General features: G+C 39.0%; 1 protein-coding gene across 1 annotated transcript in view; it reads right to left on the bottom strand.

The window, feature by feature from the left end:
• LOC105281023 (atrial natriuretic peptide receptor 1) overlaps nt 1-16,540 on the bottom strand; it is an 83,048-nt gene that overhangs the window by 13,286 nt on the left and 53,222 nt on the right. The window contains exons 15-17 of the mRNA XM_026969491.1: nt 11,814-11,890; nt 11,487-11,578; nt 1,307-1,456 (exon numbers count right to left, since the gene is read on the bottom strand). Coding sequence (XP_026825292.1) covers nt 1,307-1,456; nt 11,487-11,578; nt 11,814-11,890 — 319 coding nt within the window. The remainder of the gene's footprint in view (nt 1-1,306; nt 1,457-11,486; nt 11,579-11,813; nt 11,891-16,540) is intronic.

The following is a 16,540-nucleotide window of genomic DNA, read 5'->3' as shown; positions in this document are numbered from 1 at the left end:
ACAATATTTTTACAAAAAATTCCGAATATCTGTTATGAGATCGCGATTGCCATAATTCTGGAATACGCGTCACATGCTCGTCGAGTTTGTCGGAACGATGAATTGTTTCGATGTTTCTCACGTTTTCTACCCTCGTATAGAAGCATCGTACGGTCCCGAACGTAAGCTAAAACGACACAGTTTCCCGTATAATTATGTCGCAATTCCATGGATTATGTTCTGGAAAACTGTCCCGTTTACCCTGCCTTGCCGCTCCATCGCTTTCGCTTTATGCGTGCGTGCCAATAGCTTTCTTTTTCTCTTTACCTTTTTTTCGTTCAAATCAATTCCAATTTTAAGCTTGACCAAGTTTCGATAAGCTTTCGTTCGATCGCGGTCCCGGCGTGCGAGTATATCCGCGAAATTCGTCTGATTCATACACGTGCTGTACCGTCCAATTTTACACCTCCCGCAAGGCAAAGGGATGCCTACAACTCTTAATTTACGTCACGATATATTTTCTTATTTTCGTATTGTGCTGAGAAAAATAAAGAACACTTGTTATACTGATTATTATCCTACTTCGTTGACGTTAATTAGTGGTCTCAATGCTAGTGCATGCGAGAGAGGATGAGTGCTTGTGCACATTTACGTCCGATTGATTTATGACCAGCACTGGATTAGCATATTCCTGCTGATAAAGCGCGGTAAATAATATTTCACGCGGGAAAAACAGTGCTGTCGCGGTTGCGGACACGAAAGCGAGCAAGGAATTAACTCGAGCTAATGGTAGAACAAATTACATGTGCAACACATGCAATTTGATTATTCCGATTGAACCGAATCGCTCGAATAAAGGCCTCTTCACACATATCCGTGACGTGTCAGTGCCGTATTCGCTCAGTTTTATACATACATGTTTTTATACTAGTATTTATACATGTCCGGCGTAGTAACATATTCGAATCGACACGGCACTGATACGGTACTGACACGTCACGGATATGTGTGAATAGACCTTAAACCACCAACATTACGAGAATACCGTAGCGCAAAGCGCGATACTGAGAAATTCAAATATACATGCAATATATCGAGCAGGCGAAATAATAAATTTCGACTACCACGATCCGTCCAGCAAGAGATCCCGTACCTGCCTTGAGTTTACTTAAGCGCTCGTACAATATGACTACTTGAATATTTACGGAGCCAAGTGAAACACGAAAGACACTCGGAATAAGTTCTCCGCGGGACCTCGGCGGCAAATGAAACGACACAATCTCACCCTGAGAAAACTTCGCTTTACTCGCGTACCCGTGGAACTTACTTCGGTAGTAACTGGTAAAGGAGTTCTTCGCATTTACGTTTCTCTTCGAGGTAGTCTGCTGTGCGTATCTCCACCAGCGTCTCCAAATTCGTGGCGTACTGTTCCATGCGGGACAGTAAATTGTCTAGGATATTGTTGCTCTCGTAGTCCCTGAAACAGACGAACACTGCGCTTGATCGTGACTTCGATACACGAGACAGGACAGGGAGGCGGCAGGAGGAGGGCGAAGGAGGAGGGCGGAAAGTAGGTCGCGGAAAATCAATTCAAATCACACGACGGAATGAAATTATTAAATGGGGTGTCGCGCAATCGGATACCGATAACCGGATATCAATCGCGAACAATTGAGAAAAGAAATTCTTCGATTGAATCCGCGCGGCACGCGCGCGCGGAGCTGTCCACCTATGTATTATATAATATTGTGCGTATGTATAAGTACACACACACACACACACACACACACACATGTATGCATATATCAGATCGATTTGTGTGTGTGCGTGTGTGCGTGAGAGAACGAGAAGCTATGATCTATCCATGATCCGGATATGCGTAGTGGATAGGATGAACCGCAATTGAGGCAGCGAGCCTTCGCAAAGACAATTAATTCGAACACCACGATTGCGGTCCGACAAACGTCATACCCATGTCACGCAGGTATGAGAGAGCGGCTATTAATATCGAGAACTGTTTGAGAACGTAATAATCGACCCTCATGGAAACCAATCAAGATAGGCTTTGCTCAAGATGTTATTAAACCGAGTCTTCTTCGTTTCAGGCAATGGCACGTGCGATCTTTTCGTACGACAGAGTTCACGAAAGAACGAGCGGATCATACATCACAAAAAGATGTCTCAAGATATTTCAATATTTTACCTCACGAATGACAAAGAGAAATGTATTTCTCTGAAAATCTCGCTCGCATTATTATCGTGGGAAAACGCTTTACATTTTTCCTGCTGAAATATTTACGTATTTCAAAATGTAATTCACAATCTGACGAGAAATCATTTCGTTCCGATGCAGCTGCATACTTTTCAGGAATGATACTTCAACAAAAGAGTACGCAGCTTCCCGCACAATTAATCGGTTGCTTTTACATTGAATATATCTACTTTAATGTAAAGTATTCTATTCCAATCTTCACTTTCTATGGAAAGCGAATTGAAATATAAGAAAGGCATTTAAAAAGACAATAATAAGATCTTTCTTTTAAAGTTTAATAACAAGACAGCACGGAAAAGCGTGTTAAGATTATGCGTATTAAGATAAAGTAGATAATAATAAATATCATATACTAAGTATAAAGATAATTATTTGAGCAAAATATAAATGCGAAGAACAATGGTAACAAGATAGTGTAAAAGAGAATAGTGTGAAAAAAGATAGTGTGAAAGATAATAGGTCGTGAAATTATAGACGGTGTCTTACGCGGTGTAAATCGAGCAGGGATTTTTACGATCTGAAATTTCCCGTGTGATAAAAAAAGCTGAGATTATAGCTTTATCGATAGAAATACTGATCTCATGTCAGAGACCCGTGTCTGAGCTCGGAATGCCGAGAGTTCTTCTTCCCTTACTTTCGTAGAAGAATGAGAAGAATGGCTTTTATAGCAAGGTTTTATCTTTCGAGTCATCTCCAAGTATATATTATAATACAACACGCATACCAGGGATAATGGAAAGGCACGCATAAAATATCGACATTTTCTGGGATATTATTTGGCTAATGTCAAACAAATCAGCTATCGGTACTTTCGACCGTGTTTCACCGAAAAATAAAATAGCAGCTTTAACACAAGCTATTTTCCAGCTTCCGTGTCGTGCATATACAACTTTCTGTCATAAGAATTTGTGAAATGGAGCGAGAAGAGTGTCCGATCGAGCTTACGAATTTTTTTTGAATAAGCGCTTTGAGCGAGTCAAGTGAAAAGAGCACCATGTGGTCATACGTTTAGCAAACTCGAATCGCCGTAACGATAAATATTACGATGCACATGGAAATTGCTCGTTCTCAGAGCGGTGTAAATCCCATTGTGAAGAATCTCGCTTAAATTGCTTAAATACAGCACATCATTTTACATATCCGCGGTTCATTAAAATTCATGATATTCCAAGACTCGCCCGATGCAGACAAAGATTAGCAGCTCATCAGGATACCGCAGGTACGTGGCAAAAAAGATCGATTTACTTTACGGTGTTTACCTAACATTGTGCAAACGTTTGAATAGATGTGTAAATTGACTTTTTATCTATGCGATAACGCGCGCTCCATTTGTTGGAAATTAGCGGATCGTTCAATAAAGGAAGATTGACGAGCGTGAAAAACTCTAAAGAAAGGCGAAAATCGATAAAATTTCTATGCCTCTGTGGCTTTCAATCTCAATGGTCTCAATGGAATGCGTTCCCGCATGATACATGGACTAATAGCATCGATTAGTTCGATATCATGCCAAAGGCGGTCGTACGTTCTCGCAAATGAGGCAAAATCTTAATTGACAATGAGGTTGCGGCATCAATTCGAATGCACATGTACGCTAACAATGTACGATATCTGGAACGCGGCATTACACGCAACTTTATGAGATGATAACATGTTCAAAAAGAAGACTGCGTTAAAAATGTACGTTCTTTCTCAGAGAAATCAATATATCCTCCTTCATACATTTTTACGTTAAATGAATGATGTGTGCTCTACGTGTATGTGATATCATGTTATAAAAAGATTGTAATGAATGACGTTATATTTATAATCTTATATTACTCTCTTTCATGATACATAATGATCAGTGCATTTTATCAAAATTATAAAAACAGGCTCACGTTTTAGCTAGGTAAAATAAAATTTACGGTGCGTAAAATGCACGAACCCTGTTGATAGTTATATAGTAGAAAATACCGAAGGATTTAAATGCCGGATTAATTCGCTAAACACGTTAATTATTCATATCACTGAGTACGGCGTACGCCGGTAGTAAGCTTTTTGCCGGCTTCGTACAAACGCGATCTTGTGCACCAGTATTCTGAGGTTCTGAATAAATTCGCAAAGTTTCCTCGAATATTATGCTCTCCGGCGATGTCCACAAAAGAACTGTGCGTGCAACATTTTCTCTTCCACATTTTTTTGCTTTGCCAACGCACGGGCGCTGCTCTTAAAGAAAATATTACCAATTTCACAGAGATTTTCTTTCGTGTTTTGCGCATATAAAGTTTATAAACCATTAATATTATAAACGGTTTATTTCACTTTCCACTTGCAATAATTGATATTCTTAATTGCTTGTTTTGCATTTGCAGTAATATCAATTGAAAAAGCCAGTACATAACAAAATTTATGGCAACGCATCGTGTATGATAAACAAGGTATCGTTAGATAAATTAAATAATTAAGCGATGTGATCCTGCAAGATAGCTGTAATAATGTATATTATCTTATAATCACGTGAATGAATGTTATCTGAAATTATAGCTTAAGACAAGCCTTGCTTCCTTTTACGAATTATGGATAGCTGATAACGATGTAAATTTCTCCGTGGACGGATGAGTCCAAACAAGGAGGGAGAAGAAATCCTTCGCATAGCTTCTCTCGCAAGTTCGTGACTGAAATGATAAGGAAATCGCTGTACCGTGGCTGTCGCGGTACTACCACGCGATTTATCAGGAGGAAAATTTCGCGGGAAGTATCGCTTTTCTCGAAATTATATCTCGGTTTTACGTAAAGTCTTTTAAGCTGCACGTGTTATGCGGATGAAAGTTCGTCTTAAAGACTGAAATCATGATGAACGGAATTTAGCGAACTGGAGAAATTGAACGTGTCGGAATAGAATCATGAAACTGAACGCATTTAAGTTGCGCAACTGTTGAAACTCTTTTGTGGTTTTCAAAACAAGGACAGGAGAAGATATCTGTTTCAATCATAGTATTTTTCACGTAATCAGATACCGGATCCACGCGATCTCGTGGATCCGATATCTGATTTTCCGAAAGGATCTGAAAATTTGAGGTTCACTCGGCTTAACGTCACGCTAGAGGCTTTTGTGTTTGTGTAATTCCCTTGCGAAGTATCGAATGTAATATTCTCGCATGATTTAGTTCGCGACTTGCATGTGCGGCGAAGCGCTAATGTTAGTGCCGAGCCTATCTACTAGCGTATAGAGCATACGTAGTTGTGTGGAGAATCATGCCGCATAATCGTCTTTCAAAGAGATGCGGTAATCGCATTAGTGTTAGTGTGTGCCGTGCACCGAAGTGAAAGAGAAAGAGAGAGAGAGAGGGGGGGGGGAGAAAGAAAGAAAAATTCTGCTATTATTATCTCAAAATTATTTTACAACAATATTACTTTTCGTTAATGACACAATTGGTGCCATCGAAATTTTCACGAAAATAATCAACTTAGTCTCTTTATCAGATATTCTCTCTTACGATAAATAAGAGATAATAAATTTAAAAAGAGAAATAAATAATACGTTTTATTTTTCTCCAAGTAAAATTTTTCTTTGTCTTCGCATTGTTTGAAAAATCTGTAAGAGGGAGAAACTGCGAAGAATTTGGAGTGGCCAATCGACAGACAAGAAGCAGGATTTGAGACGGGAATGTACTAAGATCGATTATATTTGTTCTCGCAAGCGCAATGTGAAAGAATTAATAGTGCTCCGAAGAACGAGGAGCCAATTAAACTAATAAATGGCTGAAGGTGCATTTTTGCAGAATTCAACCGATAGTCGTGACGCTTGCAAAGTTATATCTCGTCAATGAGAGGAAGGACAATGTGCGCGTTGCGAGGCACGCGGAGGAAATAAAGTGATGTTTGACATTGCACAGAAGCAAAATGAAGTGTGCACATGAAACACATTATAGTATGCACACACGTACCAATATCGAGGTTTTTATTTGTAGCGACCTTACTTTAAACCACAAAATGGTAACTAGCTGCATTTCCGTCGCTCTCAAACGGTGAGAAGCTAATTACGAGAAACGAGACGCATCGAATTACTGGAACGTAATCACGTCTCCCTTGTCATCAAGAGGCTACTAATACGTGAACCACGTATCAACTAGGATTCCATGAAAAAGATCTGGCAAGCATGTACGAACGCACTAAGCAATCAATCGCTCCTCTTTAAGCAGATCGTTTCCGTAACGAAGTCGAGAATCGTGGCCACGATATGCTATTCAATTATTGAAATGCTGACATTACGTAGAAGTGCCCCGGACCGAGATAAAAATATTTTATAAATGGTTTCTTTAAAAATACTGATAATGTACAGAGAGGTCGCTCCTCTTGAATTTTTATTTTTTAAATAAATTAAGTAAATTTTAATTAAAATCTCCATCAGCAAATGATCGATCTACTTTTAATTAATAAATATAATTCTCTCGTCATTTCAAAAACGTATACTTTGTTAAAATTTTTCGGCATCAAATATTTACCCGATGCGACCTTTGAAAATTACTGCTAAAGAAGTATCAGTTTCACTAATCAGTTCGGACATTCGTCTGATATATATGATCTATTACTAAAATACTTTTATCTGGAGAAAAATTGTATTGCATATCACATTTGCACGGCATGCATGTGATAAAAAAGATATTATTTCTCACTGATATCCTGCTAAATGAAACATTATGAAATATTTTTAAGACTGATTTCACATGTGGAGAAAAGGCAAGAGACATAGCGACATTATACCGGTTCTTCTTTATCAGAGATATTAAATATTCCTCGCGCGCACACATTGCATGCACGCCCTTTATAGAATATAACACTATCTATAATGCAATATTGGCACAAGAGTCACGCATAAAAGCCTAAGACCTTTTACGTGAAAGTTAGTCTTCGTTTTAAAAAACATACTTTTCTTTTTTTCTGTAACAAGGATAAAAACATGGATATCAAGTAACTCTTCGTAACCGTATAAGCCATTATATTATCGTTACTACCAGATGCACGTACGCGAGCTTAACTAAACTCTTATATTTGATGCTTTGTGTGATTTTTGTAACTTATAACAAACAAAAAAGTATTTTACTCAAGTATGTGATCAACAATGTTGCTTTCCTCCCTGTGTGTGCTTTTTTTATTACATTATTTATATTACTTGCTTATGTATTTTATTAATTGCATTTGTACCGCAAATGCAGTTTGTTCCTTTATCGTTTCTTCTTTAGCTTATTTCTCTAGCTTGTTTTCGTTCATAGTTTATCCATTGGCATCTTTTAATTCATCATTTGCCGTCTTTATCTCTGTGCTTCGAAGTTGCTTTTATTTTTGAAGGATTCTAAAATTTTCCTCCCTCTTTCCTTTCTTCTTTCTTCATAATCTTCAACTCCAGCTCTTTCTGTTGAACCAATAATTTAACAACTCGTGTGAATGAAATCTGAGAAAAGAACCAGCATATTCTTCGTCTGAGGATCGGAACAAGAGAAAAATATGTAATCGGAGAAGAGTGAAAAATGTAATAAAAAAGAACATATGGTGAGACACAGCGCATACGGTTGGCGTTCTGCGTTTCGCAGAAGTTCTTGTCTTGTCATCTGACTTTAATAATTTCCGATGCACCGATCAAAGGAAGTGTTTCGTTGCTAGGATCCTTCTTATTTAGTCACGGCGAATTTCTTTTTCTCTGACCTCAATCTCTGATCGCGCAAATAGCGATTTTGCTTTGGAGCAATAATGGACCTCTCGAGGAATATTGTCTGATAATAAAAATTCCCATGAACATCGACGTTAGCCTCGCGAGGAGCGGCTTCCAACATCTCTGATGAGTGAGAGAATCTCGAATTCGTTTTAATCTGCCGCCGCCAATCACATTGCTGGCTGCAGCATTGAACACCGAGAAAGCTGCTCAATGCTTCCCGTACGCCATATATATATACACGTCCGATCGCCTTTACACCGTTGTCCTATTCATCCATCCCGTGCACTCTATATCTCAATCGAATACGCAGGATTCGGGTGTACGCGTTTCAGCTTTGCACGTGAAGTCGTCACGAGATTGAAAATTCTCGTAGTATCAGTCAGCCATACAAATGTAACAGAAAACTGTTCCCGAAAAATTCGCGCATGACAAAACGCGGCGAAATCTTTTGTTACACAAATGTGATTGTAAAAAAGCTATAAAGGATATTCCGCGTTATGGAATTACACGAACGTCGCATGCATCGCAACCGTATTAATTTCATTCCCTTGTCGCTCTTTTCTTGTCCCTTCTGCCCTTTCATGCTCACTATTCGTCAAACTTTAGCAACTGTTGCGTAATACGCTTTACTTTGATGGAGACAATGAATTTCTCCGAGATATTAATCCGAGTGTAACATAGTCGTCCCATTCCCAGCAATCGCCGTTTGCAGCACGTTTGCGCGATACATATTCACGCGGGAATAGTTCTAAATCATTATTTAATGGTCCGCTCGTGTATTGTGCGTCGAACAATGGGTGTATCGATGGCAACAGAGTGCATAGAATTCGACACATCGTGCCACTCTAATATCATTTGAATATCGAACTTCGTGTTTCCTGTGTTAACATTTGATTTGATTGGAAGGAAAATGCAGAATACAGAACGCGCTGTGTACATTACAAATTATGCTATCACAATATTTATCACATTTTGTTCATCAAGAGGCTTGCCTTTATAATATGTAACTATCGGTACGCTAAATGTATGCTAACATGCGTAATGACATGAAGTAATTCATAAATTATGCTAACGCGTACAGTTGCATATGCAAGCACGCGTGGCATATTTTCCTCGCGGTTCTGGTATCGAACAGCGAACAATTATTGAACATGCACTCATAAAGTTAAATTGCTTCCAATCTACACGTAATAAAATGTCAAGCCTAAAAGCGTAGAATGTCAACGCAAATGCCTACATATAGTTGCATATTTGTTTCAAGTGTATTGACAATGCAGTCAGTATCACTGATATTTTTTTTTTCATTAAAGAAAAGTCGAATTTGGATTTATCAGAGATTTTCACGCGGATTTTCCAAGCTTCCTGCTTTAATATCCAGCGCAACAATCGCAGAGTAAGCAAGCTTTAGGAAATTTAGAGGGATTTTCGGTGTAGCGGAATGGTAGTTGCAGCTATCCTGACAACCAGTAACGTTGTTAAAGCTTCAGAACACAGCGTACATGTAGATCAAACATTACTTCAGGTACACAACGTATCCGAATTTAATCCTCACTAGATATGAAATTTAAAGGTCTGTTTATTAAAATTGTTCTGTTTATTAAAATGGAATTATAAATATTGAATATTTGCTTTAATATTAAATATGTTGTACATTATAAATTAAATAAGTCAGACGTGAAACGTATAAATATCCGTCATGGATATACACATTTAATACATGTGATTAAAATTAATAAATTATTTATAGCAACATTTGACATCTCCTTTTGCCTGTTTTAGTAACCCCTTTTGCCTGTTTTACGGATGAGCTTTTCCACGAAATTCTCGCGAAAGTCAATCACTGGACGTCACGTTGATTCGATTCAATCAAAGTGATCTCTGACCGCTGTCGTCGCAAATGAAAATAAAAATTGTCGATAAAACTACGTTCAAGTTAACTGAGATCGGAAGCTCTCGATCAACTTGTGGATGGCGAGCCGATCGAAACAGCCGTCTGTTGAAGATATCGAATGGATGTCGATTGAATCGCTTTCCCATGAGACTGGAGAATCCTTATTGGATTTAGGTTTCCAGCACGCGCGGTGTTACACGAAGTGAGAAAGATTATGCCTGTAAAAATTATGCAAAGCGACGATCCTATGTCCTTCAGTTCCCTCTCTCTCTTTCTCGACTCTTAAAGAACATTTCCTCGCAAGAGCATCGCTAGTTTCGATCAGAAAACATCGATCGAAAATTTTTAACTCCTCATCTCCTCCTTTATGGGATGTACGCCCGGCCTTGGATCGTATCCTCACTGAAGAAAGATAATCCCGATCCAGATTCGCAATTTGTATACAAATCTGCGAGTGTAGCTGGCGGCGTTTCGTAAGCAAACGCAATTTCCTGCGCGAAAAAGGCCACGCGCGACTTACAACTCTCGATGATCGATTGCCAGTGACACAGCTCTTCCGATCTTTTTTCTTCCTCTCAGCCCTCTTCACTTCTTTCGCTCTTTCTCTTTCTGCAAATCTCCCTTTCCGCCTATTTTTCTATTTGTGTTCTCCTAGTTCCTCGAGCACTCAGCGTCCGGAAGCCGCTCTTTCGCGCGGCGTTATTGACCAACTGAGTTACCGTGCGGTGCAGACACACCTTCGGATTCCTCGTGTATGAAATGATGCATTCGGAAGGTCGAGAACTATGCCAATATCTAGATGAAGAAAGAGAGAGAGGAAAAAAGAACAAAAGAAAAAGTGACTAGTTCGCGAAGCGAGTGGAAAAAAGAAGATATCGCGAGTGCTTCGCACCCGGCGAAGCTCTACGCCGACACAATGGCCGCTGCAATTTGCCGCGTTGAATACGAACGACGCTCTTCCGTACGATATCACCACACCGCGAAATCGCGGCCAGCCATCTCTCAATTGGTTCGACCCGAATCACGTCCCCTGGAAAGCAGGGTTATTCGACTGTGCTATTAATGTCCGCGTGATCGTGCACAGTTTCGTCATCGGCAATTTCGATGTCTCACGGAGGGTCGTTTATCCTCATCGATATCTTCGACGATGTCGACGGTATCCGACGTCTTTGCCGTAAACGGTACAGGCGACGAGACGGAAGTAACGTCGGATGGACAATGTCTCGATGATACTGGTAACGCGTTTTCCCGACAATTCGAACGTTAGTCGATGGTTTTACAGCCCTCTAGTTGTCGTTATCGTTATGGCTGTTTCCGCTTGCAGCGGTTTATCGGCGCCCTAAGGGATGATGTAGTCGCTCTCTTTCTTTTTTTGTCGCCGCGGCCACAATAGCCGCACCACGTGCCTGTGTTCGGACGCGAGCTTTTAGCTTAATGAGGGAGTGGGTCATTAAAATTCGTTCGCGACGCCACTTCAAGTCCACCGCCAAATTGCGTACGTGATACTGCCGACAGCCCTGACGTCAACGCGCGTCGAGTTGATCGTAATTAAAAACGCGCGATCTACCAAGTCAACCGCAGAAATGATTATCGCCGGAAATGAAAGATGTTAACGATGTTAATGATGCAATTCACCAGCGGAGATTACTCACTTATTAATTTTACGAATTGCCTGCTTCAGCGCGGTGAAATCCGGCCGGTCCGCGGAGTCTTGCGCCCAGCATCGTCTCATTAGAGCGGCCACCTGTAAAACGAGAGAATCATTTTGAGAGCTTGCGTCCGGCCGCATGAATATCCGCGAGGGAACGCCTAATACGCGAATAATACGTACGTATTATGGTAATAGACGCGGTTGATAACGCTAATGAATCACGCGCTGATCGTTATATGCAAATAAATCTACAGTTGCTCGTTACCGCGCAGAACACGGGAACGCGAACATGTAAATGTATTCAAAACGCGAGCGTATCAGTACTTACTTCTTCTTCAACGGAAGCCTCGTCGATTACAGGCCTTAGGGGTGAACTTCCGCCTCTTCTGACGCCTTCTACTATTTCTGCAACAGAGAGGCGAAGCGCGTCGCGTGATATCAGAGCTACTGCAGTGCAATGTAAAGGCGCATGACAATTACAAAACACGTTGAACAACAACTGGCGCAAATTACGAAATATACCTCGATTCATTAAGGTTTCGTTTGCATGCACAATCGCTCACCGAAATCATTTTCGGCTCAATGAAACAGTCAGCGCGCAAGATCTACCCGGCGCAGAGCACTTTTTTTTCTTTGTCTGACCATGAGTGGTCTCTGCTACTTTATCGAGCGCGTACGTCATCTCAGAAACTACCCAGATCTGTATGGCTCACTATTCGATGCTCACGATATGCTCTTGTGAATACAATAGTGTTCTATCGATGGTTTTATCGTGTTGACCGTCTGATTGCCAAACGTGTCTGACCCATGTAAATATTTCAATAAAACGCGTTTCTATATGCTCATGATGTTTTGCGGTGAATGAAACACGAAACTGTAATATGAGGATCCCTCTTATGAAAAATCATTTTTATTTCCACCGAGAAGAGGATATGCACCATCCATCGTATCTCTATGATCGTAATCGGATTTAAACGTTTCCTCGTTTTGCTGACAACGACAGACAAGAGATAATTTCTTTCCTTCCTGTGATATGAAATTATTTTGCGAGAATTATACGGCAGGATTATTTTTGGAGGAGTACAAAGCTAACCAATATAGCTAACAGGAATGTAGCAAAATCATCGATTATATCGAGGGAATTGCGAAAAATAACAATGCGAATGTTTGAAGCCATGTAATCCGATAATACGATTTATATTATGGTACACACACGTATGACATCCGATTTCATGACAAGCAGAAATTATATTGAAAACGGATGGCGATCAATTCATAATAACGCATTCATGGTATTTATGCTGGAATCTCGTCACGATTTAACATTGACATATCCGTTCCATAAAATCACGAAATTAGGTAAACAATTTCGCTGCGTATGTATACATATATGTTGCATCAACATAAGATGAGAATTAAGATAAAGTGAAAAGAATATTATACATATGTTGGCGAATCTGCCAATAATAATAACGAGATTCACATCGAACTGCTACAGCTTACGCCATAAAGAAACGAAAATAAATCTTGAATGTAATTATTGTAACTGATATTTAAAAAAATGAGATATGTCTTATTATTTTATTTATATTATCCCTTGTGTGATAACATGCAAGATAAATCGCAATTGAAAAGCTATCGTAATAACTTGCATTTATTTATGACGACAAATATTTTTGCGTATTTTGTTTGATCTAATATTCTTTCAATTTTAAATTATGTAACATTATGCCAAATATTAATAATTTGTTTGCATAATAGTTATTTGGATAATATATCGAATGGCGGATATATCGGAATCGCGTACGAACGATTCAGTCTTGTATGACATTAATATTCTACGCAAAGGAAGTACTGTAAACATTATTTCATATATAACATCACGAAACGAATTTTAGCTTGATTCCTACGTGTCGTATGATATTGCATATGATATTCCGCAATTGCTAAAATAAAATATTTTACCATCAACATTAATGATATTTCATTTCCAATATTTATTTCCAATAAAAAAGCAAGAGATAAATGAGTAAAATTAAAACGGCAGAAAGTAAAATCTAAAATTCTGTTAAAAATTAATAGTTACATAGATAGAATATATATGTATAATTAAAAAATATAGAATAAAGAAAATGTGGTAAATATAATTAATAAGATAAAATAACATAGTAGGAGAGACCGGGGCTCGTTGGCACAAGAGGCAAGTTGGCATTGCGTTCAATTAATGTATTTGTGGCAAAAAAAACGATAAGAAAGTTACTTCAAAATAACTCTTTCATAACGTAGAATACTTTTCTCAAAGTTTCATTTAAATAAAAAAAGTATTATAATAAAAACAAGGAACATTCTGATTCAAGAGCAGCCAAGTAAATTTTTGAGCATTTCAAACTTTCGTATTAATATTCTTTAGCTTGAGAGAATAAATCTAAGTATCGCATTATTAGTTAAAAGAAATGTTTCTGTTACTGTTAGCACATGTTATTTTGAATAATGACAATAATTATTTATAATAAAATGATTTAAATCAAACGTATGTAGAGCTGGGGTACGTTGGCTCAAATTTTATGGGGTATGTTGGCTCATAGCATTAGCATAGCATTAGGTTAGGTACGTTTATGTATTGTTGCTGTGTGAGAAGTGAGAACATACCTACGATCCTACGATTGCTATAGTATTTAGAAGTGATACATAAAAGTGATGCATAGAAGATTAATTGTAAGTAACTTTATATATGTATAATATGAGACTGCTAGAACAATTCTATGCGTGTATATAATAATGTAACCTCAAATCTAATTGTAATTGTTGTAATTATCGACGCATAGCCAACTTATACCGTGATGTATGTCAATTTACCCCACTATCGGGGCAAGCTGGCTACAATGCAATACGTTCATATCTCACTCATTACAAAAAAACTATGCAGTATACAGGATCGTTTCTGGCATGGAAATGTAGAGAAAGGTTTGCTCTATCATATTAGTACAGTTTCATTATTATAATTAGTTGTTTAAAGAGTCGAATGACGAAATTATAAAAATGGTGCCAACGAGCCCCGGTCTCCCCTATACGTAACTAATTAATATATATTAGCAATAGCAATAACAATAATATGCATGTAGCGTGTACGTTAATTATTAAAACTTTTGCATTGATACTTTGTAAAGTTTACATATTCGTAAAAATGCCGAACTGCGTCCACGAATTATGTCACGTAGGTACGTGCATAGAGAATACTGACGTTCGTTAAAAGTGACGAAAATTCGCGCAAATTCCGTGCAAAAATCGCGAAGCACGAAACATTTCCGGAACAATAATACCGCAACTACGTGCTTTGTATATTTTCATGAACCTGTTCCGACAACGGATGCCATATCAATTTTTGCAATACATATCACCGGATGTATCACTCACGACGGAATTGGCGCATCGGAAACACCGCAACGTTACAAAAGCGTCTAATTTCGACATAGTCGTTTAATACCAATCGTTATCCTGGCGAAATTGTCCTCGAATGACGACTCGGATGACAACCAAGCAAGCACGCTTATAAGACATGATCAATTGGGCGTCGAATTCGATATCGCCAACCGAGAAACCTGAATCCGGCGTGACGCGCGAAGGACAACGGACCACGTACTGTGCCTGTAGATGTCCTCGAGGTACATGTTGCAGGATTCGCAGTTGAGGGTGCAGTGAGGCCTGCGGACTTCGAGCAGGGGACTGACGGCCCTTCTAGGGCTGGCCCCGCCATCGGGACTCGCCCCCGGCATCGGTGGTAAAGTCAAGCTGCTCGTGCTCGAGGTGTTACTCCTCTCCGCCATTCTGCTCTCGTCTTCAGCTTCGCCGAACCAGGATGTCGATTAAACGACAGAGCCAAACTGCCTCGCCGGACAGCCCTTGAAAATTTATCCCGTCTGGTATCGAACTGCCCTCCTTCGTCTCCCCTTGCTTCCCTCAACTTTACTCCCCCTCACTTCGCGATTGCGTCACGTACGTTTGCGTAGGGTGCGATATGATACGTGTAGACTCAAAAGTCAAGTCGAGTCGGCATACTCGATTTAACACGACAGGATCTTGTACGGCAAACAAGATCTCGTAACGCATGAGTTCATTTCCGGTTTTCTTCGAGATGGTCCTCCGAGCGTTCGTAAAATTTCGCAGTCGAATGCAGCCGGATATGATACATCGCGCGAAAAGTTCGCTCGTGGATGCAACGTGTTATTTTTTGGCGGACGGAAATTGTCGAAAATGTGCTTTCCTCGTTGCAATCATGCAATGGAAAAAGAAGAGGAACGTAAATACAGATGGAGGAAAAGAACATTTATTATGCCCTCTGAAACATGGCGTGAGAGTGAGAGGAAACGTGGAACATGCCTGCAGATTGCATATCTTTGCAAATATTATATGTAAACTGCGTAAATAATATGGAAACTAGTTATATAATATAGCAGTATGCCTCTTTAATATTCAGGATCGGTAATTATTATACATGAAATTTGAAAATGACATTAAATTAACTAAAGTTTGAATCATTAAAATAAATGTAATGCACATAGTATTATCTATGAAATTTAGATTGTTTTTTCGACAATGCGATTTGATATTACTAGGTGTGATAATGCGTATCTTATTATAAAATCATTTATTCTGGGTCTTATTGTGGATATAATGAGCGTTCTGTATACAGAATTTATTATCTTTGCCGTTTAGTATGCAAAAGAAAGCGGAGTGTGTACTCGATGCGTTGAATAAACAGCTCCGCGCAAGCTATTAAAACATTTATCACTGTTTCTTTCAAGTATGTATTTACTTTAGCTCGTTTACGCAAACTCGCATTATTTTGCGATGAGCTGAGGTAATATTTATCAGCCATCTTAGACCGCCAATAGCAATTTAGTCTTTTATTTTCCCTAAATATCACGCCAACTGTTAATAATAATGTTAATAATGATTATTTATACAGCCATTATCTCCACAATGAACGAGAATTATTATAACAAATTAGGTCGAACGAACAATCAAACAAATGAGAATTCACGACCAACTAAACGA

Source organism: Ooceraea biroi, chromosome 5 (assembly GCF_003672135.1).
Source record: "Ooceraea biroi isolate clonal line C1 chromosome 5, Obir_v5.4, whole genome shotgun sequence".
Taxonomy (NCBI): Eukaryota; Metazoa; Arthropoda; class Insecta; order Hymenoptera; family Formicidae; genus Ooceraea; species Ooceraea biroi.
Note: the sequence above shows the minus strand (reverse complement) of the source record. Positions and strands in the feature narration are given on the sequence as shown.